The sequence below is a fragment of the Nanorana parkeri genome, unplaced genomic scaffold, assembly GCF_000935625.1.
Source record: "Nanorana parkeri isolate BGI_ZX_2015 unplaced genomic scaffold, ASM93562v1 scaffold2087, whole genome shotgun sequence".
NCBI classification, from domain to species: domain Eukaryota; kingdom Metazoa; phylum Chordata; class Amphibia; order Anura; family Dicroglossidae; genus Nanorana; species Nanorana parkeri.
The window spans coordinates 177,907-205,645 of NW_017308355.1; the positions used below are offsets into that span (position 1 = coordinate 177,907).

Sequence of the window (27,739 nt, forward strand, 5' to 3'; positions counted from 1 at the left end):
GAAGGGGGGCAAAGTGTATTATGTGTGTGGAGGGAGTGTATTATTTTATTTGTGCAGGGGGGTGTATTAGTGTGGGGGGAGGGGGTTGTATTTTTCTGTGTGTATATTAGGCCCCATTCAACACCTATATTTCAGGTGTGATTAGGGATTCCTGTGTCACAAACTTGCGTTTTCCTGCAGCAGGAATCCCTAATCTGGCGTTTACATGCAGCAACTGTTACCCATTCAAGTTAATGATCGGGTGACAGCTGCTGCATGTACACGCCTGCATACCGCATGTGATTGTATGTGATATGATTACATACAATTACAAGAACAATCACTATCTCTGGTTACACAATTGTGTAACCAGGGATAGTGACAGATTCCTAACTGCATGTAATCCTTTCACATATGATTACATGCACTGTGCAGGCATTTACATGCAGCAGCTGTCACCCAATCATTAATTTGAATGGGTGACAGTTGCAGCTTGTAACATGTGCAGACATTAACACTGGTACCGTATATAGTAGTAGCCCCCACGGGACTAAAAAATGTGTCCAGTGGCCCCCGACTAAATTGAGTTTGAGACCCCTGCTGTAAGGGCTCCTCGGCAGTCGGCAACCACTTGTATCTTCCTCCGCCCACCCCAGCTGCTATTGGCTAAGAGGGAGAGTGCAGCACTGCCATTGGTTGCTCATGTATTTTAGCAGATTAGGGAAAGAGAAGACGCATCAAGGCTGCTTGGGGCTTCACATGGGAGAAAAATCAATGCCCCACACGCAATACACTGCTGTCATCCGCACTCTGCGTTACACTGCTGTCCTCCGCACTCTGTGTTACAATGCTGTCCTCTGCACTTTGCATTGCATTGCTGTCCTCTGCACTTTGCGTTGCATTGCTGTCATCCGCACTTTGCGTTACATTGCTGTCATCTGCACTTTGCGCTACATTGCTGTCATCCGTACTCTGCGTTACATTTCTGTCATCCGCACTCTGCATTACATTGCTGTCCTCCGCACTTTGCGTTACATTGCTGTCATCCGCACTCTGCGTTACATTGCTGTCATCCGCACTCTGCGTTACATTGCTGTCATCCGCACTTTGCGTTACATTGCTGTCATCTGCAATCTGTGCTATATTGCTGTCATCGCACTTTGCGTTACATTTCTGTCATCGGCACTCTGCGTTACATTGCTGTCATCCGCACTCTGCGTTACATTGCTGTCATCCGCACTCTGCGTTACATTGCTGTCCTCCGCACTTTGTGTTACATTGCTGTCATCCACACTCTGCATTACATTGCTGTCATCCACAATCTGTGCTACATTGCTGTCCTCCGTACTTTGGGTTACATTGCTGTCATCCGCACTTTGCGTTACATTGCTGTCATCCGCACTCTGCGTTACATTGCTGTCATCCACACTCTGCCTTACATTGCTGATACCCGCACTCTGCGTTACATTGCTGTCCTCCGCACTTTGCGTTACATTGCTCTCATCGCACTCTGCGTTACATTGCTGTCATCCGCAATCTGTGCTACATTGCTGTCCTCCGCACTTTGCGTTACATTGCTGTCATCCGCACTTTGCGTTACATTGCTGTCATCCGCACTTTGCGTTACATTGCTTTCATCCGCACTTTGTGTTACATTACTGAGCTCCACACTCTGCGTTACATTACTGAGCTCCGCACTCTGCGTTACATTACTGACCTTAAAAAAGGTCACAAGCACTCCAGCATGTAGAAAAGTCATTGTTTATTGACTTCACAAGTATATTTATCTGTTTTGCCTGAGGAAGGGACTTTGCTGTTCCAAAACGTCGCTCTGATGATGTGACACCTGTGAAGTCAATAAATATTGACTTTTCTACATGCTGGAGTGCTTGTGACCTTTTTGAATTTTTGGGATTTATTTTGCAGAGGCATCAGCGATCATTTCAGCACCCACCCTTCAATTAGGGTTTTCTATCCGGTCAGAAGTACAATGGGTGTGTATGTTTTTTGAACATTACTGACCTCCGCACTCTGCGTTACATTACTGACCTACGCACTTTGCGTTACATTACTGACCTCCGCACCCTGCAATACATTATTGACCAATGCACTCTGTGTTATAACTGACCTCTGTCCCAATACTAAAAACTGATACCAGCACTTACATTTTTCAAAGTGACTTAGGTGTCTTAGGTCCGGCACTTGCTGGGAACCTTGCGACGGCCTTCTGGGGAGTCACGCAATGCCTTCTTACAGCGCTTGTGCCACCCGCACATCTCCCCTTACTAAGACCCTCCCCACCCCTCCTGACAAGCTATGCCCAAGACATTAGGCCAGAACCCCAGAGTAGAGCAGCAGCACAGAGTATGTGGCAAATGTATATACTATTATTCTGCATTGCTCTATGTTTTGCTGGGATTTGTAGTCCTCTATAGCTGATGGTATTATTCCGCAAGGCTGCATAATGTGTTGCCGAGAATTGTAGGCTTCTATAGCCAGTGCCATTCTGCATTGCTGTATAATGTATTGATGGTATTTGTAGTGCTCTCTAGCTGGTGGTATTCTGCTTTACTGTATAATGTACTGCTGGGATTTGTAGTCCCTCTACAGCTGGTGGTATTTTGCATTACTGTATAATGTATTGCTGGGATTTGTAGTCCTCTATAGCTGGTGGTATTCTGCTTTTCTGCATAAAGTATTGCTGGGATTTGTAGTCCTCTATAGCTGGTGGTATTATTCTGCATTACTGTATAATGTATTGCTGCGGTTTGTAGTCCTCTATCGCTGTGTAACATAGGTGATTATTTACACAGCCCTGGTGTTTGCTGAAATTGTTCCTAGAGTCACCACTGGCAGTGTGGAACCTGTGGTGTCCCACTGAGTGTTCTCAGCATGAAGCGTTAGAGAACACTTGTGATTGATGGAGAGGTTTGGTTGCATGCCTTTGCTTTCCAAGTCCCAAAGCAAGCCAAGTGGTTAATACATTTCGCCAGGGGCAAGGTGTACCGCTGCTTTATATTAGGACCCCTTAAGTATGCTAAATCACTGTGTGTCAGATATACAATGATATATGTCATAATTTTTTTTTTCTTCTAAATACGTGTTTTTCCTTTTTTTTAATCGTCCTTTGCACTACTAATTTGCTGCTTCCTGTCTAAGGGTGCCCATACACTGCACGATTCTCGTACAAGAATCGCGGGAAATCCCGCGATCATACGAGAATCGTGCAGTGTGAATGAAGACGTGCGACCGTTTCTACTGTACGGTCGCACGTCTTTTGTCTAAGGAGCATGCTAGAAAATCAGCCGAAAATCTTACGATTTTCGGCTGGTTTGAATGATGCTCGGGAGACAAATGCCGAACGGGCCGGTGTGCGCACGTGCACACTGCCTGTTCAGCATTGCGATCATTGGAAGCCCGCCCCTCAGGGGGGCGGGCTTTCGATGATCGAAAGTACGATCTGCCTGTTCAAGATGGGCAGATTGTACGTTTTTTTAATTACTTTACAACCATCGCAAGACTAAGGTCTTGCGATGGTTGTAAAGTGTATGGCCACCTTAATGCTTTTCTTCAAAAATGGTTGCATGGCATTTCTCTGTGTGGGTTTTCTGTTGGTGACAATGGAACACACCTGTCTAATGTGTGTTGAAACAGTCACATGTGGTCTCTATTGGCAGGCAACTCAGGAACACAATTTGGAGACAGAGCTTTGTCACCCTATAACAGGAAGTGCCCGAAGGACCTTCCTTTCAGGATCGCCAGATATTATTTTAATGGAAGATGCATATGTAAAAAAATATATTATATATAAAAATATAAAAAAATTGCTTTTGGAAATTACATTAAAATATTGAAACCTATTTGAGATTTTAGTGATTGAGATGATTTTAACCATTTTACGAACTTTCAAGTCTGTAATGAGTATAAGAAAAAAAGGTGCAAAACAAGATGCAGTTGCTGGCAGCAAAAGTGTTAAAGTCCAGGATAAGTAAATAATGTCTAAATACAAGAGATCTGTGCAGTAATCCTGCCTGAAGCTGTCTCTTAGCAGGAGCTTTATGTAATAAAGACCAGTCACTGCTGCTAATCTTCTTGTGCTCTAGTCTCTGCCCCCTCCTGTAGTTTTCTGCAGACAGCCTGTTGTGGGTGGGGCCTGCTGAGTCCTTCCCACAGCTCTGCTCTCTTCAGAGGCTATGTACAGCACAGTGATGATGTAATTGCTATTTTACAAAACTATTAACTGGGACTGCAAATGCAGTTGGTCCACACAAAGTGGATTTATATTCTTTGTGGCTATAAAGGAATATATAAAAATGAAACCTTTTTGTGCCCAGAGTTCGGCTTTAAGTTGTGGCAGTGAAAGTGTTAGTTGTCAAAAAAGAGGTAATGTAGTGGGTAAGTTTGTGTGATAAAAATGTGGCATGCATTAACAGCAGTAAAAGAGATATTGCAATCATGAAGGGTGTATGTGTGTTAACTCGGTGAACCTGAAGCCCATCACTCTCATAAGTGGGCATTGGAAGGTCAGGATTAAGAAATCGCCAAAGCATATGCAGTGTCCCAGCCAGCAGTCATTTAACAAAGAGCGAGAGCAGCAAATGTGGTAAGAGAGATCAATTTAAGGATGTGAAGCTTTATGAGACCAGGGCACAAGTTTACAAGTTCTAAATAAACTGTGTCCTATAAATGCAACTGTATAGTAACAAAAGAAAGTTATTTCTGTGATAAAAACATTTGTTTGTGCAGGACTCTGTGACCCCTTTCCTCAGTATAAGAAGCCTTGTAAGGGGCACTACTCCTCTTTGTGTTTTCATGGCAGTGCTCCCAAGCACCAAGTCTGTGTCTTGACTGGCATGGACACAAGTCTACGGGGTCTATTCACAAAGCTGCCGAAGGATCTAGCCGTAGCTTCGGCTGATCCTTCGGCTAGCTTCGGCCCCAGGACCCCATCGGTTCACTATAGCCCGTACAGCTCCCAAAGTTGGCCGAGCGGCTCAGTCGAGCCAAAGGCATATGCTTCGGCCGACAGCCTGCTACTGACATCTGGGCAGAGCCAGCCATCATCTCACGGCTGGCTCCGGCGACTTGCAGAGACAGATTAGCGTCCCTGGTTTCCAGGTAACCAGGGACGTTGATGTGTCATTACTCTCCCGGACGCTCTGGGAGTAAACCTTTCCTTGCTCTGTTGTTTGTTTTTTTTTCTTCTGACATCGGAGCCGGCGGCGCTGTCAGTCAGAAAAAAAAACAGCATAGGAATGCACAGCTAGATTCCTATTAGCTATTTCAATTTGCAATAGCCAACAGCAAACTAGCTATTGCACCCACCCATGGCTGCTGTCAATCAGCAGATGGGACCTGAAGTTCTCCATCATGTTCCCTTCTAGTGATTGACAGCAGCAGAGGGCGGGTGCAATAGCCAGCTTGCTATTGGATATTGCAAATTGAAATAGCCAATAGGAATCTACTTTTTTTTTTTTTATTCTGATGGCAGCAGCTGGCAGAATACTAAAAAAATATACTAAAAAAAAAAAAGAATACTAAAAAAAATCTTTCAGATAGCAAAGAAGCTATTGCTTCCTCTGCTATCTGCCATCATTTCAATAGTTTTCTATTTTTTTTCTACTTTTTTCACTGTTTTTCTATTCTGCTCGGTACCACAGAGGTACCGAGCAGAATAGCCGAGCAGAATGCCGCTCAGCGGCTATTCACTCACTGCTTCTCGACATCTATGAGAATAGGCCGAACAGCAGCGAGTAGCCTGCCGGTGTTACGGCACAGCCGATCCAGATGTTGGATCGGCTGAGTCAAACTCCTTCTGCACTGCTGAGCATGTTCGGCCAACCGGAAGCCACGCAAAGTCACCCGATGTACTGCTGATTTCAGACGATATACGGCTGAAATCAGCCGTACAAGCCTGAAGTGAATAGTCGAACAGCGTTCGGCTCACTCCACTTCGGGTCAGTTATTCACTCGGCTGTCTACGGCAGTTTTGTGAATAGACCCCTAAGTGTCAGCTGGCATACTACAATGCTATATAATGCATTCAAAAATATTGAATACAATGATCTTTCTTTGTGTTTTTTTTTTCTATATGGAGTATCAAAGTACTACACAGTACAAAGAGATGCCTACTTGCATTTTTTTCATGCCCTGGGAAAGCTTCATTAGCATCCTTGCCATGCAAGTAAAACATAGGATAAAACATTGCTTCCACCACTTGATATTAGGAATGCATAATGTCTGGCAATGATCCTAACTGCCTAATAATAAGTTAGTTTCTATAATGGAATTAAACTTTGTGCAAACATTCTTTTTTTTGTGTCACGTAGGCAGTTGCAATGGAAATTATTTTGGAACACATGTTTATAGTCTTGTTTCAAATACTTTTAGTTAAATAGTATCTTTTTGATAAATGGTTTAATAAAAGCTTTAACATTTCAGAAGATATTAATACAGTGGATATGTTTTGTGTTTGCATAACGTTCAACAGTATTGCTGATAAAAAAAAATGTGATCTGCTGTTGGTGGTAGATACCATATGTACAAACTTATTAAACCGGTTCCAACATTTTTAAACTTTTTTTATTTGGCTACAGATACTAGTTCACAGAACATGCAAGGCAGGGGCAGGAAACAGATGCTTCTATGTGAGATCACTCATCAAGTAGCAGATGTTTTTTTTTAGGACTGGTCCTGTAATAAAAATGGATCAGCACTGTAGTCTTTATTCTATTCTATATCTATTGTTTTAAGATTATGCTGGGCAAGAGAACATGGCTAAGAAGGGAACACTTCCTCCTTTTCTTCATTACTAAGTGAGCTATCAGTCAGAATCCAGGAACCATATGGGGGAGCAAGATCCCAGCTTAACTACCTTTTCTCTGAAGGCTTATTAATTTGTCTTTATGAGTCAGAAGATGCTATAAACCTCAGTTTTGTAGATACCAAGGTGATATGTAAAATGTTATTTACACACAGGTAGCATACTGTTAAAGAGCAGTTGAAGTCACACAAATATATATGTGATCATACAGTATTCACAATATCCATTTTCATAGTCTTCCCTCTACTTTCATGTTACAACAGTTATGCAGGATGTCTAGGACTGTGCTTTCCAATAGGCACCAGAGTGAGACCTAATGCACTTGACCGTGTGAGGCAGGGGCGGAACCGGAGGCCTGAGCCTGTGGGGGCCAGCAGACCCAGGCACCAGACCAGTGGCAAGGTAGGGAAAGAGATGGTGGGGGCCCGTCCATCCGCCGACCGTCCATCCATCCGGCCGCACGGCAGTGAGGCAGAGCAGCCTTCAAGCACACGGTGAGGCAGCGCTGGGGCCTTGGCTGGGAGGACCCATCAGCTTCCTGATTACACAGCCCGCCGCCTCTCTCAGCTACATGATGTTCCCGCCGTGAGGAGGAGGTGGTGAGGTGATGTTTTCATCTTCTGTATGTGCCTAAATTCTGTGACATGTTTTGTAGTCCTCTATATCTGATGGAATTATTCTGCGTTTCTGTAGAGAGCATTGCTGGAAGTTGTAGTCCCCTATAGCCATTACCATTCTGCGTTTCTGTAGAGTATTGCTGGAAGTTGTAGTCCCCTATAGCCGTTACCATTCTGCGTTTCTGTAGAGACTAATGCTGAAAGTTGTAGTCCCCTATAGCCGTTACTATTCTGCATTTCTGTAGAGAGTATTGCTGGGAGTTGTAGTTCTCCACAGCTGTTACCATTCTGCGTTTCTTTCCTCTATATGCGTTGCCATTCTGTGTTTCTGTAGAGAGTATTGCTGGGAATCGTAGTTCTCTATATCTGTTACCATTCTGCATTTCTGTATAAAGTATTGCTGTGAGTTGTAGTCCTCTATACAGAAATGCAGATTGGTAACGGCTATAGGTGGGCAGGACAGGCATTGTAAGAGCTGGAAGGGGGGGGCAAAAAAAATCTTGCACCAGGGCCCATTGTTCCATTGTGCCCAGAGTACAGAAGTAGCAGCCCAGAAAGCAGCAATAAAGATAGGATACAATATTTTATAGCGCTTCTAACAAATGTCATAACATGGTGGCACAAGACTATACAGAGATTAAAAGAGATTATTATTATTATTATACAGGATTTATATAGCGCCAACAGTTTGTGCAGCGCTTTACAAAATTGAGGGAGACATACAAACAATTAACAATACAGTTTCAGTACAGGAGGTAGGGGGGCCCTGCTCGTGAGAGTTTACAATCTAATAGCAGATTAGACTTTAATTGTAAACTAGGTATAATTATGAGATTTAAGAAATAAAAATAATGACCCCAATAACATTTCAACTATTTGCATAGCCTTGTGGAATAATATGTCTTTGTTCTTCGCTAATATTGGTACAAGTAGAGAGGAAACTATAAGGTAAAATTTTACTTTGTACATGCAAACCAAATATTCTGGTAATTTTGCGCACATTGTTCAGATTTGTAAATACCATAGAACAGCCTTGATCAACCAGGGTGCCCTAGCACACTGGTGTGCCTCCTGGTCTTCTCAGGGGTGCCTCAAAATGTTGTGGTAGTGGGACTGTGATATGAAGGGGGGAATGAAGACTGATGTGAGGGGGCTTCTGATGTAAAAGGGGAAATCTTATGTGAAAGAGGGAGATTCTGATATTAAAATGGGGCTTCTAATGTGAAAGGAGATGAAAGGGGGTTCCTCATGTAAAAGGGGACTACTGATGCAAATGGTGACTCTGATGTGAAGGGGGGGGAGAAATCTTGATTTGAATGGGGGTACTTCTATGTGAAGGGGGAACCCACTTTTTTGTGTCTGTTTGGGTGGGGTATCCTTTAAAATCTATGACATTTTGGTGCCATTTTGCATACTTTTAAAGGATGTCTAAAAAAAGGTTGGGAAACACTGCCATAGAAGATATACAAAAGTTTAGAAAGAGTGTATTTTAAGTCTTTAGGTATTGAAGTAAGTTAAATATTTCTTAGTTTATGTTAGTAGTTAATTGATACTAATTATTAATTTAGGGCTTTCTGCTGCTAAACTGCTCAAAGAGTCAGGAGTTAACGTGGTGGTGTTGGAAGCTCAGAACAGAGTTGGTGGACGAACACACACTATACGAGTAAGTAAAATAGTCATGTCTGATATTTTATGTTTTGGTTGTGCTTTATTTTATAATTTCCGGGGGGTTAAATATGAATACAAATATAAATATATATATATAAAGTAAAGCAGATTTTTTAGGTAGCACTCTACGTAGAGCCAATCAGGACTCCCCAGGTACTGGTCTAATAGGTGCGTCTCCACCTTGGAATGTAGTAGTATACGAACAGACCGCACTATCCAGAGAATTCCAATACTTCAGCCTTTATTGAAATTCACAGAAAATCCAGTATAACAGTGGATTAAAGTGTATAAAGCAGCAAATACCAGCACCGCAAACCCCCAACCAGCTACAACCTCTCACTTGTTTCATCCGTAGGCTTATTCATAGTACACTACGTAGTTTTACAAACATATAAATAATCTCGGGTGGGTCACAAACATAATCCCAGTCAATCATGCTCACATGACCTGCTGACATAACAACTAGTGATAGGCCGAACAGGCCCGAGTTCGGTTCAAATTCAAACTTTAGAACATCCAAAATGTTCAAACTTGAACTCAATGCTAGTCTATGGGGGTAGAACTTTCAAAAACAATTGTTCCCTTTAAGAGGGCTTATATGCAAGTTATAAGCCATAAAAGGTATATGGGGATCCGGGTAATGCCCGGAAAAAAAAACTTTAAAAAAATACAGTTTTTAAAGGAGCAGTGATTTTAACATTGCTTAACCAGTTGCCGTCCGCCATAATTTTTTTTAGGCATATTCACATCAGCATACCCCTTTAATAAAGGGGCACCCAGATGCACCCCCCCTTGTGAATGAGTAAGGGGTGCTTGTACCCCTATCCATTCACTAAAGGGTTCAATCAAATTTAAATAAAAAGTCCAGACTTTCATCAAAAATCCTTTATTTAATAAAAAAAGTCCTTTATTAAAAAACAAAAATGGATCCATCAACGTAATCCAGGGTCAATCAGGACGTCCAGGGTTGTCCACGACAACAACGACTCGACAAAATAAAAAAAAGAAATTAAAAAAAAAAGACGACCGCCGTCCCGTCCGCTGCGACGAATGCAGAATAGCATTTTAACAGATGCCGGCAACTTATAAACAATTGGGCAAAGCTAGCAGTGACAGCTAGCTCCGCCCAACTGTTTACAATCATGGCTCTCACAGTTCTCTGTGCCCTGATTGGGCAAAGTCTTGTGACCTGTGCAATCAGGGCTCTCCAATGCACACAGTGCATTGCGGGGTGTTCAGCGGGCGAACAGCCCACCCATATGCCCTGATAGTTCGTGTGTTCGGCGAACACTCGAGCTAGCGATGTTCAAGTCGAACTCACATTCGGCTTGAACATTGAGCCCAACCCTAATAACAACCCCCATGTAAACAAAACACTCAAACACTAGCTAGGTAGCGCCAATCAGTGTGTGTTTGTGTGGGGGGAAGGAACAGGGTGTGAATATACATCCATATGCTCACCAGTGGAAACCACAAAGCCACTTTTAGCTTTTAGCCTTAAAATAATATATATAACAGAGCAAACTAACACATTATAAATATGTGTTTACACTTAAAGTGACACTAATCTCAAGAGTTAAACCTTAAAAATGCATTCAAGTACCTTACCTATGAACAAAACTGTACCTCATTTGTGTATCACTTGGCTGTATATCCTTAAATCCACTACTGGATACTTTTGGTCCCTATGTGTGTTTTAAAGTAGCCACCGCTCCAAACATACTCCAAGGATGGACTGCAATCTCAAATTTAGTTAGCTAGTTTATATTGAAACTATAGTCCATCACTTGAGCCATCTTGGAGTGGTGGCAACTTTACAACACACGCAGGGACCATGGAGAACAAAAGTAGCCACCCTTCAGAAGAAAGAATAGTGTTGCACCAATTCAGAGATGATTTGAGGATCTACAGCCGAGTGAGGCACAAATATGATACATTTTTGTTATTAGTTAGCATTTTTAAGTTTTAGCTCCTAAGTTTAGTGTCACTTTAACTGTTTGACATGGTTGCATGCAAGAAGCGAATTATATGTTAGTCCACATCCCTAAAGTGACTCCTAGACTTAAATAATCCATATGTACAGCAACCTTACAGTGCCTTTCAATAGTATTAACCAGCCAATACATCTTGGCAGTATCACACTTTACATTTTCTAATATCAAAAATAACTGGAGCACGTTAGTCTATCTATATCCATCATAAAAGAGTTTTGTTACAGTAAGAGACTGTCAGTGACCATGAATCAGAGAAATTATTTGAAACTTAAGACATCAGTTAGACCCGGGGCATAAGTGGCCTTTTGGTACTGAATCCATCTTGTTTCCAGCTATTGAATTATTGAATTTCCCATCCCTCCCCGGGTCCGCTAGTACCAACTTAATAGCCATAATACACAGACAGGAAATATAAATGATAATAAATTTATCAACAAATTCTCTTTTTGTCACATGCCACATTCACAGGTCATTAAATATATGACCCCAGTAGTGTCAAGGTTTACAAAACACTTGGGAAGGGAAAAAAATGTTTTGGGTCAAATACTATGGGTTTCTTCTCTGATTCAGAGTACATTTCCCACCTTTAAACGTTCCCTTTCTTTGCCAAGGATCGCCCCTGTCACAGCCAACATAGTTCTTTGCACAATCTTATCCCTTACTGAGACACATCATCTATACACAATTTCAGAGAATTCCTTTTTATATTCTCTTTTATTAATGTAGACATCCCTTGAGAGTAAATACTAATATTTTTGTAAAATGTTACCTACCCTAAAATGTTGGCCTAAATATCTAGTTATTTGTTTGATAGTTTCATTCAGTTTTGTCTGTTCTACGTCAAATAATAAATGTAATCTGGTCCTCCTCATCGCTTTTTGATATGCTTTCTTTAGAAGGCTCTTACTATAACTCCTAGCTAGGAGCATATCCAGGCAAGAGAATGGCAAGCATCTAAAATGTAAACTTCATTCTTAAATTATTTTAAGAAAATCATTGCAATAATAACTCAAAATATGTGCTCAATAAAAATTTGCTATACATTCCTTATAACACAGACATTGACAGGCTCAATGAAAAAGAGTTTTATCAAATTAGTTAACTGTTGCATGTGCTTGCATCATTTGGCAACAGATACCATTAAGGGTAGTTATTATAGCGGTGGAAGCAAACATCTGTAAACCCTTTAGAACTCCTGGGATTTCTGCTAAAATGTGGCCTTATCATAACTGAGATTATTTTAATACATAGACAGCTCTGTTTAGCAGCAACACAGACAGGCTTTTCCATTGTCACATCTGTATTGAACAAATGCTTTAAACAACTGTCCGATTTACTAAAGGAGCTGAGAATCTTCACACAATAAACTAGGGTTGATTTCCTAAAGGCAAATAGTTTTCAGTTTTCAAGGGAGTTTTTCCTTCACTTAAATAAAGTAAATGAGGTGGAGCTGGGCTTACTTCCATCATCCAATTATATGCAAGCAAAATGTGTTTTGTTTTTTTCCATTTTCCTTGCTTGTGATTGGGTATTTTTTTGCAAAATGAATATTCAACACATTTGACAAGCTAAGGGATACTTCCCTTGCAAAAGCTAGTAACCTATTTTCCTTAAGTACATAAATCTCACTGTGTGAACATTCACTCATTTATCTAATCTTGTGCAGATGAAATAAGTAAACAGGAATTTGCTTTTCACATGATCGGATAATTGAAGTTAGTTTGTTGTGTGATGATTCTCAACTCCTGTAGTAAATCAGCCTCATTGGGTTTGATATACTAAAGGCAAATAGACTGTTCACTTTGCAAGGGCATTTTCCCTTAGCTTAGTGAATGTAATTCACTTTGCAAAGAATACCATCATGTGAAAGGAAAACAAAATAAATGTATTTTTGCTTGCACACGTTTGGATGGTGTAGTCAACAGGGCTTCACCTTATTCACTGAGGAAGAATTCCCTTGCAAAGTGAACAGTCTATTTTCCTTTAGCAAATCAACCCAATATATTGGAAAACACATGTGAACCTTTATGATAATGACATTAAAAAAAAGGCAGTTAGTCTTTCAGTCAATGATATGTGATTAGAGGTGTGCTTTGAAGGTGCCATGATCCATAAAAAGATCTGCTCTTTTCATAAATGATCTATGAATGTGAACCCTGTGCTGATCAAAAAACATTACAACAACCTTTTTAACAGCGAGAATTGAAAAGATGTATAAGGCATTGTTCCTCAATCAACAGCAATACAGATTGTATACAAATAGTTGAAATACCGCACAATAGCTGCTCTCCTCCAGAGTGGTCTTCCTTCAAGGATCACAGCAAGCATTCAGCATGCAAACATTAAAGACATGGAGAAGAACCCTAATTAAAAAATAAAAAGGCAGCAGTAATAGCACCCAATAATAGTTACATTTGAAGGGTATAAAAAGACAGATGCAAAAAAGTTTTTTTTTACATTATGTTATAAAACAACTAATATTACCCACTTTTTGCACAAAAAGACTCACAATCAATGGCTCAGAAACTGAGTTTGTCAGCATTTCGGGCAATAGAGGTGTTGCACTGCAGCAGTGCACCGAGAGGATGAGGGCGAAAATAAAAAAAAAATGCGGCAAATAAATATATGTGCTGTGACATAATAGTTTATTTGACATTCAATGCCCCATAATAAAATGTCCCATGCAACAATTCGCATTCCTCAACAACTGCCAGTAATATCAATAAACCGAAATTGCTTTGGAAGGAGGAATGGTCCTAACCGTTTCCTGACAACTGAGCCTAAAGTCTGATCAGCTATATGAAACATGACAACAATAATTTTTGCTGAAGGAGACATCAAATACTAAGGTTCACATAATTTGCACTCCAAGTGTTAAAGCAATATGTTCACTTAAACTGACAATAAACTCAGGAGTTAACCCTTAAAATGCATTCAAGTACCTTAACTATTAACAAAAATATAGCTTGTTTTGGGATCACTCGGCTATAGATCCTTTACATCATCATTGAGTTGGTGCTGACACTGTCCTTCCTTCTTTAGAGTGGCTACTTTTGTTCCCCATGGTCCCTGTGTGTTGTAAAGTAACCACCGCTCTAAGCTAACTCCTGTGAGCTAACTAAACATGACATTGTAGTCTACAATTGAGAATCTACAGCTGAGAGATGGACAAATAAGATACATTTTTGTTAGGTTTAGTGTCACTTTAAGTCAAGAAGTTCAATTGTTTGTATATTTTTTTTTTTTTTAAACATAACATTTGTGTCTATAACTGTGAATTTGTTGAAGATCATACAAAATTTTTATAGCCATTTATGCAGATATCCAGCAATTCCAAAGTGTTCGGCCAGCTTCGGCTTTCACCGCGGTTCAGTTGAGCCGAGGCATATGCCTTAGGCTCGGCTGAGCCGCTTGGCCAATTTTGGGAGCTGTACAGGCTATAGTGAATATAGAGCAGCCCTTCGGTTCTACTGAACCGAAGGGTTCCTGGGCCCGAAGCTTGCCGAAGGATCAGCCAAAGCTACGGCTAGATCCTTTGGCAGCTTTGTGAATAGGCCCCATAATAAAATGTACAGTGCAGGGACCAAAAGGAAAGTGTACAAGTGTTATTGCTGGTATAAGCATGCCATTTACCAATGGTTATTCGTATGTCAAAGAAAGGCAAAACAGTGGAATCACAGGGGGAATAATCCTATAAAATAACCTAAATTAAGACTGTGCAGCAGCATTTACTGGACTATTAACCACTTACAGTACTACATATTATAATATATAATTGCTGTCTGTCAAAAGCTTATTGTGTAATTTTCCCATCTAATAGAACAAGGAAGTTCAATATGTGGATGTCGGAGGTGCATATGTGGGACCAACTCAGAATCGGTTATTACGAATGGCTAAAGAATTGGGTGTGCAGACTTATAAGGTGTATTTAAATGGCCATCTTATCCAGCGTTCAAAGGTAAGACTGCCACATGTGAAATATTTTAGCCATAAAGTTAAAACTTCCTGGCCTACAAACTGGATATTTGACAGTTATGGAACCAAGTTTAAACAAGAACTCCAGGCATATTACAAAGTGGGGATAACCCTGCACTGCAAGGGTTAAGTGCTCATTCCGGTCTAAGGTCTAAAATAAAAAAGATATACTCACCTAAAACCTCTGTCCTTGCCAGCTGCTAGACCTCTTCTCTCCCGGGCTCCAGTGGTCTAAGGACCTGTGACAGCGTCACATCCATTCACTTGCAGCTGGAGCAGAGGGGAGAAAGGTGAGCAGTCAAAGCCGCGGGGCCAAGGATAAAGTGAGTATATCTTTTTTTATTTTAGAACTTAGACCTAAACGAGCATGGACATGCCTCGAGTTCTTCTTTAAACTTTTCAAAGAAAACCTCATGTCTTATACAAATGTAAACTTGGGGGCTAAATTCTCTATGTACGCCTCTCTTTATTTGTACCCCTCTGATCCCGGTTTTACTTTGCTACTGAAGGTTAAACATTTTTGACTTTGGGACAAAACCTCACCCAGCAAAAGTCATTACCAACCAAAGTCTCACTATCCAATAAAAGCCCCTTAGCACCTAATAAAGCAGCAATTTGACAGAGGTTCGTGGATGGGCAGGATCTAGCTCTAAATTGTTGTTAGGTTTACTTTACGTTTGACTAATTGTACCTTACCTATATGTGTGTTCATCACTACTTTTATTTTGCAGGGTAAATCATACAGATTTCAAGGAGCATTCCCACCTGCATATAACCCATTGGTCTACTTGGATTATAACAATTTCATGAGAACCATGGATCAGTGGGGGACTCAGGTATATGTTTTATTTTTCTGCGTATCTATGTAGCTGGTTGTAGTGTTATTATATTCAATGACAAAAAAACAAAAAAGTAAATTAAACTTACAGGGCTATTCACAAAATTGTGAAGAGTTTGGAGAAGGCAGGAGAAATGAACAATCTAGGTCAACATAGCTGAACTTGAAAGTGAGCTGAATTGGAGAATTTTTCCAATTCAGCTATTTTGGCCTAGATTGTTCACTTCTCCTGCCTTCTCCAAACTCTTCACCCTTTTGTGAATAGCCCTGTTAGTAGTTATAGAGTATTGCTCAAAGGCAATTTTAGAGTTGGGATTACTTTTGTCTACTCACTTGTAATAAAATATATTTAAACAAAATGTCCTTATGAGAGCATAACATTAAAATGAAATGGAATGTATCGTATTTAATTTTTATTTATTTATTGATCAGGACTAAAAAAGTAACATTTTTTATTTCATTTTTAGGCAGATAAATATGACATTTAGCATATGGATTATTCATATTTACTTTCTTGCCAGCATGTGTAGCTTTTGGGTGCTTTTTACAGGTTTACCTGTCTTTTCTTTGTTGAAAAAGCTGTTTGCTGTTGAAAAAGCATCTTGTTTACAGAGCTCTATAGCTTAATCAGGAATTTGCAAACATTGTGGAATGAATCAGAGCAGTGTCAATTAGGCATATAAACAAATTAGGTATGCCTCTCTTTTGCCTCTCAGGGTATGAGAGGCAGACCATCCATCATGCAAGGAAAAGTGCAATCAGTGTGCATCTTTATTTGTTGGCTTTAAATTAGAAGATTCTAGTGTGTGAGGTTAGCTTTATGCAAACTCAATGGATGTCCTGGTGCACAACCAGGGTATAAGTAAAAAAATACGCTAGTTCCCAAAAGCATGATCATTGATGACTCCATTACATTTATTCATAGTCATTTTCAGTAATTATATGGTCATTGAAAGCTACACTATGCAGTATTCCCAGTATACTTCCATAAGCAGCAGTACAACTAGAAGCGCTATAGTATATGAATATGGTTTGATGAGGTTTTAGATTCATTACAGGGGGAGCCATAGAACTGTTAACTAGGAAAACCAGTATGGCTTTTACTTATAGTAGCCTTTTAACGTTATTGCAAATTTCATTGCTTTATTAAGCAGGTTCAATATGCCAGGAAACACAGACAAATGGTTTATTATTTGCCAACCTCCAGGGCAAAGCTTGTAGCAGTAAATCTTGGGTCAATTCCATGGACTGTTTTATCTTCTCAGTATATAATATCCTGCCTCCTTTTACTATCTTTTACAGGACAGACACATGTTGAGCCCATGACTAATGACAAACAACCAGAAAATGTCAATTTTGCCACCCATGCGGACAATCTTTACAACAATCCAACCAATTAGCTCTTCATCAGCCTGTTACTTCAGGTCTCTTGTAAAGCATGTAGACAGCTAAGTACTTATACACTAACAGTGATCAGCTACATTTGTAATTGTCTCAAAAAATGGGTGGCATATATACACAATTGCAAATATTGATTTAAATGTAACTTCTTCACATCTTAACCATCAAAATGATTGTGCAGTAGGAGTAACCCATATTACTTACTTCATACTACAGCAATTATTTTGCTTGATATTTTACCTACAGTGTAAATCATAATGGTTTAATAATGCCAACAAAATGATAAATATCTTTTGTAGGTATGTACTGCTTTCCGAATATTAAACAATAATTGCTTTTCATTTCAGATTCCAGCTGATTCTCCATGGAAAGCACCACATGCCAAGGAATGGGATAACATGTCAATGAGAGAATTTATAGAAAAAGTGTGCTGGACAAGGTACATTGTTACAAATTGTTGCATATTTAGGTTGAGGTAGTCCAGTGGAGGGCAAACAAATCCCCTGTGCATATATCGTCAATTTTGCTCTCAGATGAAAAAAAGTCCTTTCTGAAGGTAGCCAAATGATATGTTTATATCACCATAATATCCCATGACATCACATACTGTTTATGTCATATTCGTTACCCTATCACAGACTTTAGGAAGACTTTTTACATTTATTTAAATACATTTTATTTTTTTACTGCCACACTGTATTTATTTTTGGCAGCTTGTGTGGTTTCAATCATTATACAGTTTCTGCTAACTCCATACACAATACAGGGGAGCACAGTGCTGTGGTGGTTAGTGCTTCTGCCTTGTAGCACTGGGGGTCTATGGTTCAAATCCTGGCCAGGTCACTATCTGCAAAGAGTTTCCATGTTCTTCCTGTGCTTGCGTGGGTTTCCTCTGGGTATTCCAGTATCCTCTCACACACCAAAGACCTGCTGGTAGGTAAATTGGCCCCCATGTTTATGCATGTGAGATAGGGACCTTAGATTGTAAGCTCCTTGAGAGCAGGCACTGATGTGAATGTGCACTGTGTAAAGTGCTGCTTAAATTGTCAGCGCTATATAAATCCCAATAATAAATAGATACCCCATTCCTGACATCTCTCTATGCCTAGCTACTGCATTTTTTTAACATTTCTATCCTTCCCTTGCTTAAGAAATACTGCTTTGAAACCTCCTCCAACCCTATAACCAGTCTTCCCCCGCAGTGGAAATGTGATATCTGTTTTAAGATGTAACCTGTCTCTGGCACAAATCCTGCAGCTGACTATAAATCAACACACTTCTTCAAAACCAAAACCTTTCCTTTCTGCACAAACTTCTCACTCAATTATTTAATTCTGTAAGCTTCTATTGCAGTTGTGTTGTACCATGTGGTACTAGAAGTATTGTTTAACCTCCTAACTTGGAAATCCTAGATTAACAATATATCTATTACAAGCACTTGGGAGACAGCACATTGCTCACATTCATGATCTTGGCAATATATATACTACATCTATCTATCTATCTATCTATCTATCTATCTATCTATCTATCTACCTAAAAATATAGTGTCTATCTATCTACACTATATTGCCAAAAGTATAGGGACACCACTCCAAATCATTGGATTCAGTTGTTCCAATCACCTCCATGGCCACATGTGTATAAAATCAAGCACCTAGGCATGCAGACGCTTCTACAAACCTTTGTAAAAGAATGGGTCGCTCTCAGGAGCTCAGTGAATTCAAGCGTGATACCGTGATAGGTTGCCACCTGTGCAATAAGTCCATCCGTGAAATTTCCTTGCTACTAAATATTCCACGGTCAACTGTTAGTGGTATTATAACAAAGTGGAAGCAACTGGGAACAACAGCAACTCAGCCACGAAGTGGTATGCCGCATAAAATTACAGAGCGGGGTCAGCACATGCTGAAGTGCTTAGTGTGCAGAAGTCGCCAACTGTCTGCAGAGTCAATAGCTACAGACCTCTAAACTTCGTGTGTCCTTCTGATTGGCATAGCACAACAACAGTGCATAGAGAGCATCGTGGAATGGGTTTCCATGGCTGAGCAGCTGCATCCAAGCCTTACATCACCAAGTGCAATGCAAAGCGTCGGATGCAGTGAAGCACGTGTAAAGCACGCTGCCACTGGACTCTAGAGAAGTGGAGACGCGTTCTCTGGAGTGACGAATCACGCTTCTCTGTCTGGCAATCCGAAGGACGTGTCTGGGTTTGGCGATTGCCAGGAGAGTGGTACTAGCCTGACTGCATTGTGCCAAGTGTAAAGTTTGGTGGAGGGGGGATTATGGTGTGGGGATTGTTTTTCAGGGGCTGGGTTTGGCTCCTTAGTTCCTGTGAAGGGAACTCTTAAGGCATCAGCATACCAAGACATTTTGGACAATTTCATGCTCCCAACTTTGTGGGAACAGTTTAGGGATGGCCCCTTCCTGTTCCAACATGACTGCGCACCAGTGCACAAAGCAAGGTCCATAAAGACATGGATGAGTGAGTTTGGGGTGGAGGAACTTGACTGGCCTGCACAGAGCCCTGACCTCACCCCGATAGAACACCTTTGGGATGAATTAGAGCGGAGACTGCGAGCCAGGCCTTCTCGTCCAACAGCATTACCTGACCTCACAAATGCGCTTCTGGAAGAATGGTCAAACATTCCCATAGACACACTCCTAAACCTTGTGGACACTTTCCCGGAAAGGTTGAAGCTGTTATAGCGGCAAAGGGTGGGCCAAATCAATATTGAACCCTACAGACTAAGACTGGGATGCCATTAAAGTTCATGTGCATGTAAAAGCAGGCGTCCCAATACTTTTGGCAATATAGTCTATCTATCTATCTATCTATCTATCTATCTATCTATCTATCTATCTATCTATCTATCTATCTAATCTAAAAATAGAGAGTCTGATCAAATGGCAGTCCCCCACTTAACTAATTTTCCCATCACACTGAAGCAGTCATTCCCATGGCTGATAGGGGCCCTGCCTGTGTATTGGTACTGCCAGTAATGCAACATGTACAATATCAGTGAAACATTGTACAAAATGTACAATATCAGTGAATTGGGCAGATTTATTATAGCCTAACAGTTAAAGAAGAACTCTGGGCATATTAAACATTAACCCTTGCAGTGGGGCCAACCCCGCACTCTAAAAGTTAACTGCTTTTTTTTGGTCTATGGTTTAAAATTTGGTCTAGGGTTTAAATAATTAAAATAAAGCATCAGGTGAGATATACTCATCCGATCATCAGTCCTGCCTGACTGCTAGACCGATCCCAGCAGCCTGTTCTCCCCAGTGCTCCGGCAGTCTAAAGATCTGTGATGTTATTATGTGAGGACCCCTAGGGACATTCCACAGCTGGAATGGAGAGAAAGAGAGCAGGACTGAGGATAGGACGAGTATATCTTTTTATTTTGGTTCCTAGACCAAATTGAGCACTTAACCCTTGCAGTGTGGGGGCAGGCCACTGCATGGGTTAAAGTAGTACTACAGGCAGAGCGTTTTTACCTTAATGCATTCTCTGCATTAAGATAAAAAAATTGCCAGTACCGATAGGTTAACTCCCCGAACACCCCACACACTTACCTGTGCTCACCTGTCACCTTGAGGGGTTCCTGAAGATATCCTCCATTCTGAACTTCCTGGTTGTAGGGGGGGGGGGTACTGAGGGCAGTGGAGTGATTGGCTCCTTCTGCCATCAGTCAGTCTGGTGGGAGGAGCGGAGGGGCGTCACTTGCCACAGGCTGTGTGTGTCTATGGACAGACGGCCACAGCCGGGAGTGAACAGCAGCCAGCTTGCTGATGGAGACACCCGCAACAGGCGGGTGGGGAGAGCAGTTTGAGGACCAGCTATAGAGTGAGGAAAGAAATAGATTTAAAGAATGGTAGAATTTTCATGAAAGTATGACCCTTCTAACCATAACAAGAAAAAAAAGGAAGGTTTAATATCACAATTATTTGTAATATGCTTGGAGTTTATCTTTAAGAATTACCCTATATTTCCCGCTACCACCTCTGAATGGGACCTAGCTTCCTACCTCTATAGCCTATTCATAACAGCCTTTACCTTTATTGTCCCTGTCTCCAAGCAGTGCCACAAACAAAGAAGCAATAAAACTCTTACCGCAAACTAAATAAATAAAACTATATACAGCACTACTTATTAAAGCATACTCCTCTTGTGTATAAAGTATTTGAGCAAGCATACACTTTATCTTATGGATAAGTTTGTATATTTATTCCATCAGTGCAGCCAGAAGGTTTGCAGAGCTCTTTGTGAATTTGGTTGTGACAGCTGAGACTCAGCAAGTTTCTACACTTTGGTTTCTATGGTATGTGAAGATCTGTGGTGGAACAACAAGGATTTTCTCAACAGAAAATGGCGGGCAGGTAGGTTTTGCTGCTACCTATTTAAAATATGATGGTAAATCCAGCACCTATGAACCCTGCAACACAAATAAAAGTGCCCACAAACTTTGGATAATTGTCTCCTAATCCAGCATTTTTTGCCATAATCAAGTGATGTTCCAATGTCTTTATAGAAGAATATCACAGCCTCACACAAGCATTCTCCAAATCCCAAATAAACAGAATATAAAACCTTGGCCTACCGATATTGGTTTTCTCTGTGCCATATTTGCCTTCAAGCAGCACCTCCACACCCTCAATTTCCATGAATGGGCACTTGTAACTGAAACACTCCTTTTTGGAGGAGAATATAACCAAAGACACATGAAATGGTCAAACCCAGGGCAATATATTGGCTTAGTATTATTGAACTTAAAAAAATTGGATACAAACATTAGTAAATAAGCCAAGACTAAGATGGCATATTTCTAAAAAAAATAAATAAAAACACGATCACAAACGTTTTGCACATTTCATTAATCTATAGCTAAAACCTTTAAACTTACTTTTGAAAAATAATTTAAAGTACATCTAAGAAGAAGTACACACAAACAAAATGGTGCGAGCAGACCTTTTTTGACTAACAGCAACTTGACAGTCAAAATATAATTTATGTATAAGATAAAAACATTATTTAAAGTGGATTTTTTCTTTTGCAGCTAAACCAAATGAACACCTCTTTTTGTATTTGTTACATTCACATAGCATAACACAAAATATTTGAAAATTGTTGCTTACTTTTCTATTTGCTGAAAATCCTATAAAAATCTTACTTAGCCCCCCTTCTATAGAAGGGGGCTGGGGAGTCATGTTTCCCATAATTAGTCCTTTTAAAGCACTTTTTACAAGAGCTGTGCCTAACTGCCCCTGTAGTGTATTGGTAGTGAGGTGGGGATATCTATTTCTGGAATGAGGTTTTAAAATGTAATTCCAGAACTAGTTGTTGGGTGTCTGCTGCACCTGCTAATCTCTGTATACCGAGCTCATCCAAGAGGCTTAGTACCTTCTGATCAGGTGATGACTAATCAGAGTGGTCACATAGTAATGTCTACAGTAAAGATTCCTTCTCTTCTTCTTACAGGAGAGTAAGGAGGGGAATTGTAGTAATTTGTGAATGGGAGAATGAATAAATCAGTCATCAACAGCTGCTAATTCATACATTTATTCTCACTGACTGAGTTTTCTTTTTAACCCGTTCAGTGTTCCTCCTATCTTAAACTACTTATATTCAACCTGCCTCTGTATGTGACCTATTAACCCGTTATCTAACTTATTTTGCACATCTATAACCCCATTATCTCCATCCTTCTACTGTATGTGACCTGTACATTAACCATTCCACCTCCAGATCCCTCTGTTGGTGATCAGATGTGCTGTATCTTGTTCACCATTGTCAAGCTCCATGTTTAACCCCCTCAATACCAACATGTTTCTTTTTTCCCAAAAGGAGTCATCTCTTTATATTAACAGAAAGTAAGGGGAAACCGGTTTTTTTTTTCTTCAAAATTTACAGTCACTTTTCCTTTCTGTAGAAAAAATGGAAAATCCCAGTGGTAAATAAATACCACCAAAAAAAATCTCTATCTATCTAAAAAATTAATTTGGGTACAGTGTTTCATGATGGAGCCATTGTCAGTCCATCTATCACAGCACTGAAAACTGAAAAATGGCCTAATAATGAAGGGGTAAATACAGGCTGGAGCTCATCTTGTTAAAGCCCAGTTGTAGTTTTCCCATAAAACATAGAAAAGAAGCCAGGTTGGATGAAAACGTAAAGTAATAATTATCTTACCATTAACAGAGTTGTCTTAAAGTGATCTCTGTACAGCAGCCACACCTTCTGCTTGTCAAAACTGCAATGAAAGGGGCATGTTCAATCACAGTTCAGAGACCACTGCCGTTACACAATATTTAGCTGCACGCTCATGCCAGGAGTTTTCTGCTGAAATTGAGGGGAAAAATAAACAGTAAGACAATTAGTACCTTGCTTTATTATCCAATCTGGCTTCATTTCCATACCTTATGGGGAAACTACAATCCAGTTTCAAATATTTTTCCTCTTTAAACTGAATGTTACATATCCTTTTGGTTTACCTCAAGGAGAGAAAGTTTGTTGGAGGCTCTGGACAGATAAGCGAGAGGATAATGGATCGCCTTCAGGATCGAGTGAAGCTGGAGAGACCAGTGATTAGACTTGATCAGTCTGGAGAAAATGTCATCGTGGAAACCTTAAACCATGAAATATATCAGGTAACGTTTAGATACATATATTTGAAGTGGTTTTGAAAACATTGTTTTGTCTCTACCCGTCTACCTTTCTCTGCTCTAAACAAAAATCTACAATGTTGCATGTTAAGTGCAAAAAAATATTCTTTATTAATCTTAAAGTGATATTAAAGTCAAAAGGTTTTTGAGCTATTTCAAATGCTGATGAAAGCAGAGTGCTATGCAGGGATTATTGTGTGTGTTAGTAAGCTGTGTGTGTCTCCACAAACACAGACACTGTAAATCAAGCTACTTCCCTCCCCCATGGCCCCCTCTCCTCCCTTCTCCAAGCTAGTAGATGAACAGTTGCTGGAGTCTGCTCTGTCCCTTCTGATCTTGTACAAGACAGGACATTTAGAGAAGCTGAGCTGAGAGACATGGATGCAGCTCTTCAGAAACATGATGATTGTAAGTGTTTGGGCAATGAATTTTGGAATCTGGATTCATTATTAAAAAAAATAAACATTAATACTACTTTGATTACCCCTGTGGAATAAAAAAAATGCAGTCTAAAAGTTGATATATACATGTGTATACAAATAAGAACCAAATAGTAAACCTAAAATGTGAATACAATGTACATTTTTGGTATTCCAGAAATCAGGACAAACAGAGTTGTAACCAGGTCATCAATAACATGGCAAAATAGGCAATGGATTTGGAGAGAGATGTAAATTATCTTATTTTTGTCATTGTTTTTAAATTAACACATCTACTTTTCTCACATTCAGAGTAAATTTGTCATTAGCGCTATACCACCAGTGTTGAGTACAAAGATCCATTTCACTCCAGAGCTGCCACCAGTCAGAAACCAGTTAATACATCGTCTTCCAATGGGATCCGTTATCAAATGTATGGTTTATTATAAGGAAGCCTTCTGGAGGAAAATGGGTAAGTGATTTAAGAAGCAAATTATTATTAAGGAAGTTAAAATATATAATATTCATATTCGTGCATTCATTGCTTTATTTTCATAATACTTCTAAGGAAATTAAGTATATAACAATGCAACATTTTCATTGTTCTAACAATATAAAATACTTTTTTTGGTGATATCAAATGCATTTTTTAAAAACAATGTCTGACTTGTATCACCGATCATCATATTTTATTAAATTTGCTGGTTTTCGTTCTCCATCTGTCAACAGTTCCAATTTAGTTACAGTCATAGTCATTTGATGGTGGTACATCTAACACCTTTGTATTACATGTCAGCAGCATACTGAAGACAAATATTTACAGATCCCTTAACTGCAAAATATATGTATCCAGTGGCTGAAACTGAAGTGTAACTGACATAGAACAAGTATGAAATATAATGGGAAGGCTGAAAAAAACTGTTATCTGCATTCTTGTTCTGGGTCACTGGCTCAAAGTATTGAAACAAGAGCATGACAGATGGGCAACTACAGTAGCAATTTCAGAAGGAATGATCAACATTGGCAGCCTCCGTGTTTCTGTCATGACAGGAGTCCTTTAAACTAACTAAAGCAGTTGAAGAGAACTGTTCATAATTTAGAGACCTTAGGAAATAGCTTTTCTTACTTTTTGTTTCAAAAGTTCCCTTAACCTCAGCCATAACAGATTAAGAAAAACAGCTTACACCCTTCCCTCTGCCTAAATGTTGTCATCTGTAGGTGAACATCAAACAGCACTGGTTTTCATATTAAAATAAAAGAGAGCTACAAGAAATAAATCTAGCACCAAGATATTCCACAATCATTTGTCTATACCAAGAAAGCTAAAATGTTCATGCTTTGCTCCCAAAGAAGCTTTGTCTGATGTTCCTACCACAATCATAAATACACATGAAGACTAATTGAAGGTAAAACCATATGGATTAATGTGTGCATGAGCAAGAAGAAACACACACAAATTAAGTGAAAACTAAATAAATAAATGTAATTGTGTGCTTGGTGAAACGGGAACCCTGAACCTGACCTCTGCACAGTGCTAACCACTAGATCACTATACATTACCTGCATAAAAATCAATACAGCAGAAAAGTCACAGGTGTTGTGTTCCATTTGTTGATAAGAGTCAAACAATAAGTTTTCATGGTAGAAAATATCAGGCTCTTTCAGGCATTAATTATTCATTTAGAAGAATGATACTGCTGTCTACAGTGGGATAGGTCTTATCTCACTCTCTGTCACTTGGCTTCACTTTGCAGTATAGTCATAAAGTAACAGTAGTTGACACTATATCCCCCCATCACATTTGTTGTTGTTCCACTATATGTATCAATATATGTATCTATATGTATCAAATGGTTCAAATCAGCTGATGTTACTTTCACAAAAACTTTGAGTAAATGTTAGTTTAGACTTACCCTTATTTAAAGATACAGCAATGTGTATAATAGATGGCTGGCTTATCTTTGTCTGCCTGAGAGAGGAGAATGTTCTGAAAGCTCTCTGTCTTGGTGAAGTAAATGCTAGTAATCCCAACATGCCTAGTAAGAACCCCAATCTTATTGTATCATTGGGTTAAGCATTAGATTTATTTCATTTGTACAAAGGACAATGATTACACACTGTAATCTACTTATCAAGAGCTTTCAAAGGGGAAAAGGGTGCAAAGCATAGTATAGTCTTCTCTATAGCACCTACACCGCATCCCATTCAGTTCTGCTGACTCTTTAGAAGTTTTAGTACTGCACCCACGTTACTTTACTTATTATCATACTTTTGTATGTGCTCAGCTACTAATAACATATACTACTTATTTAACTTATGTAGGGTTCTCTGGATGTATATTGATTGAAGAAGAAGAAACACCGATTGGATTCACCTTGGATGACACTAAACCTGACGGTTCTGCACCAGCCATCATAGGGTAATAAAAAAAAGTGGGTGAGAAAACCCAATTTTTTTTTCACATACAGTATTATCTTATTACTGCTGCTTTCCTGGCACAAAACGTTTAACTATATGGCTTTGCAAACCCAAAATGGCTTTGCAAACCCAGATACTTTGTAAAAGAATCTGTGACAGCATCACTGAGCTGCACTGAGCTTCCCCCTTCAGATCACAGTCCCACTACCACATAGTTTTGAGGCACTCCTGAAGAAGCCAGGAGGCACATCAGTATGCCACAGCACCCTGGTTGAGAAAGGCTGTTCTAGAATACTGCACAAATCTGGAAGAAATACACAAAGTGCACCAAGATTTAAGTGAGAATACAAACAGACCTTGTAGTTAGCTTGGACATCAGCTTTAGGGTATTATAATTCATTTTATTGTGTCATCTTAATAAATTGTGAATCATTTTTGTACCAATTTAAATAAATCTATAGAAATAGGGAATTTTAAATTCACGTGGTTTATGAGTAATTACAATAGTGTGAAATGTTGCATTTTGTGAACCTAGTGTTGTGCAGATGTTTGGAATTTGTTGAGAATCAAGAGCAAATTATGTAAAAAGCATTTTTAAATTTAAAAATGCATAGCAGTGGCTTAAGGGTCTATGTGAAAAAGTTATCTACAATCTTTGTTATAATGGATGTTCTCATTCTTTCCAAGGTACGGCCGGCTGGGGAGATCTAATTTATGTTCTGCAGTAGTTTAAATAAAATATGGTATTGTTTTGTATATGTCATATTACCTTATTCGGCCTTTTCTCATTCTGAACATTGAGAAAAGGAAATAGAAATAAGGAAAATGTTTTTGAATCTGCTATATCAGGGCTTAAAATTTCCACTCGCCTGCTCGCATTTTGCGAGTAAAAATATGGTGAGGGCGAGTGAAAATTTGAGAGCAGAGCAGCTCCTGTC

At 39.7% G+C, this 27,739-nt stretch overlaps 1 protein-coding gene across 1 annotated transcript in view; it reads left to right on the forward strand.

Annotated features, from left to right (window-relative positions):
* Positions 1–27,739, forward strand: part of LOC108800634 (amine oxidase [flavin-containing] A-like) — a 58,459-nt gene that overhangs the window by 22,715 nt on the left and 8,005 nt on the right. The window contains exons 2-9 of the mRNA XM_018572620.1: positions 8,988–9,082; positions 14,902–15,039; positions 15,788–15,892; positions 17,643–17,734; positions 21,540–21,681; positions 23,800–23,949; positions 24,696–24,855; positions 26,706–26,802. Coding sequence (XP_018428122.1) covers positions 8,988–9,082; positions 14,902–15,039; positions 15,788–15,892; positions 17,643–17,734; positions 21,540–21,681; positions 23,800–23,949; positions 24,696–24,855; positions 26,706–26,802 — 979 coding nt within the window. The remainder of the gene's footprint in view (positions 1–8,987; positions 9,083–14,901; positions 15,040–15,787; positions 15,893–17,642; positions 17,735–21,539; positions 21,682–23,799; positions 23,950–24,695; positions 24,856–26,705; positions 26,803–27,739) is intronic.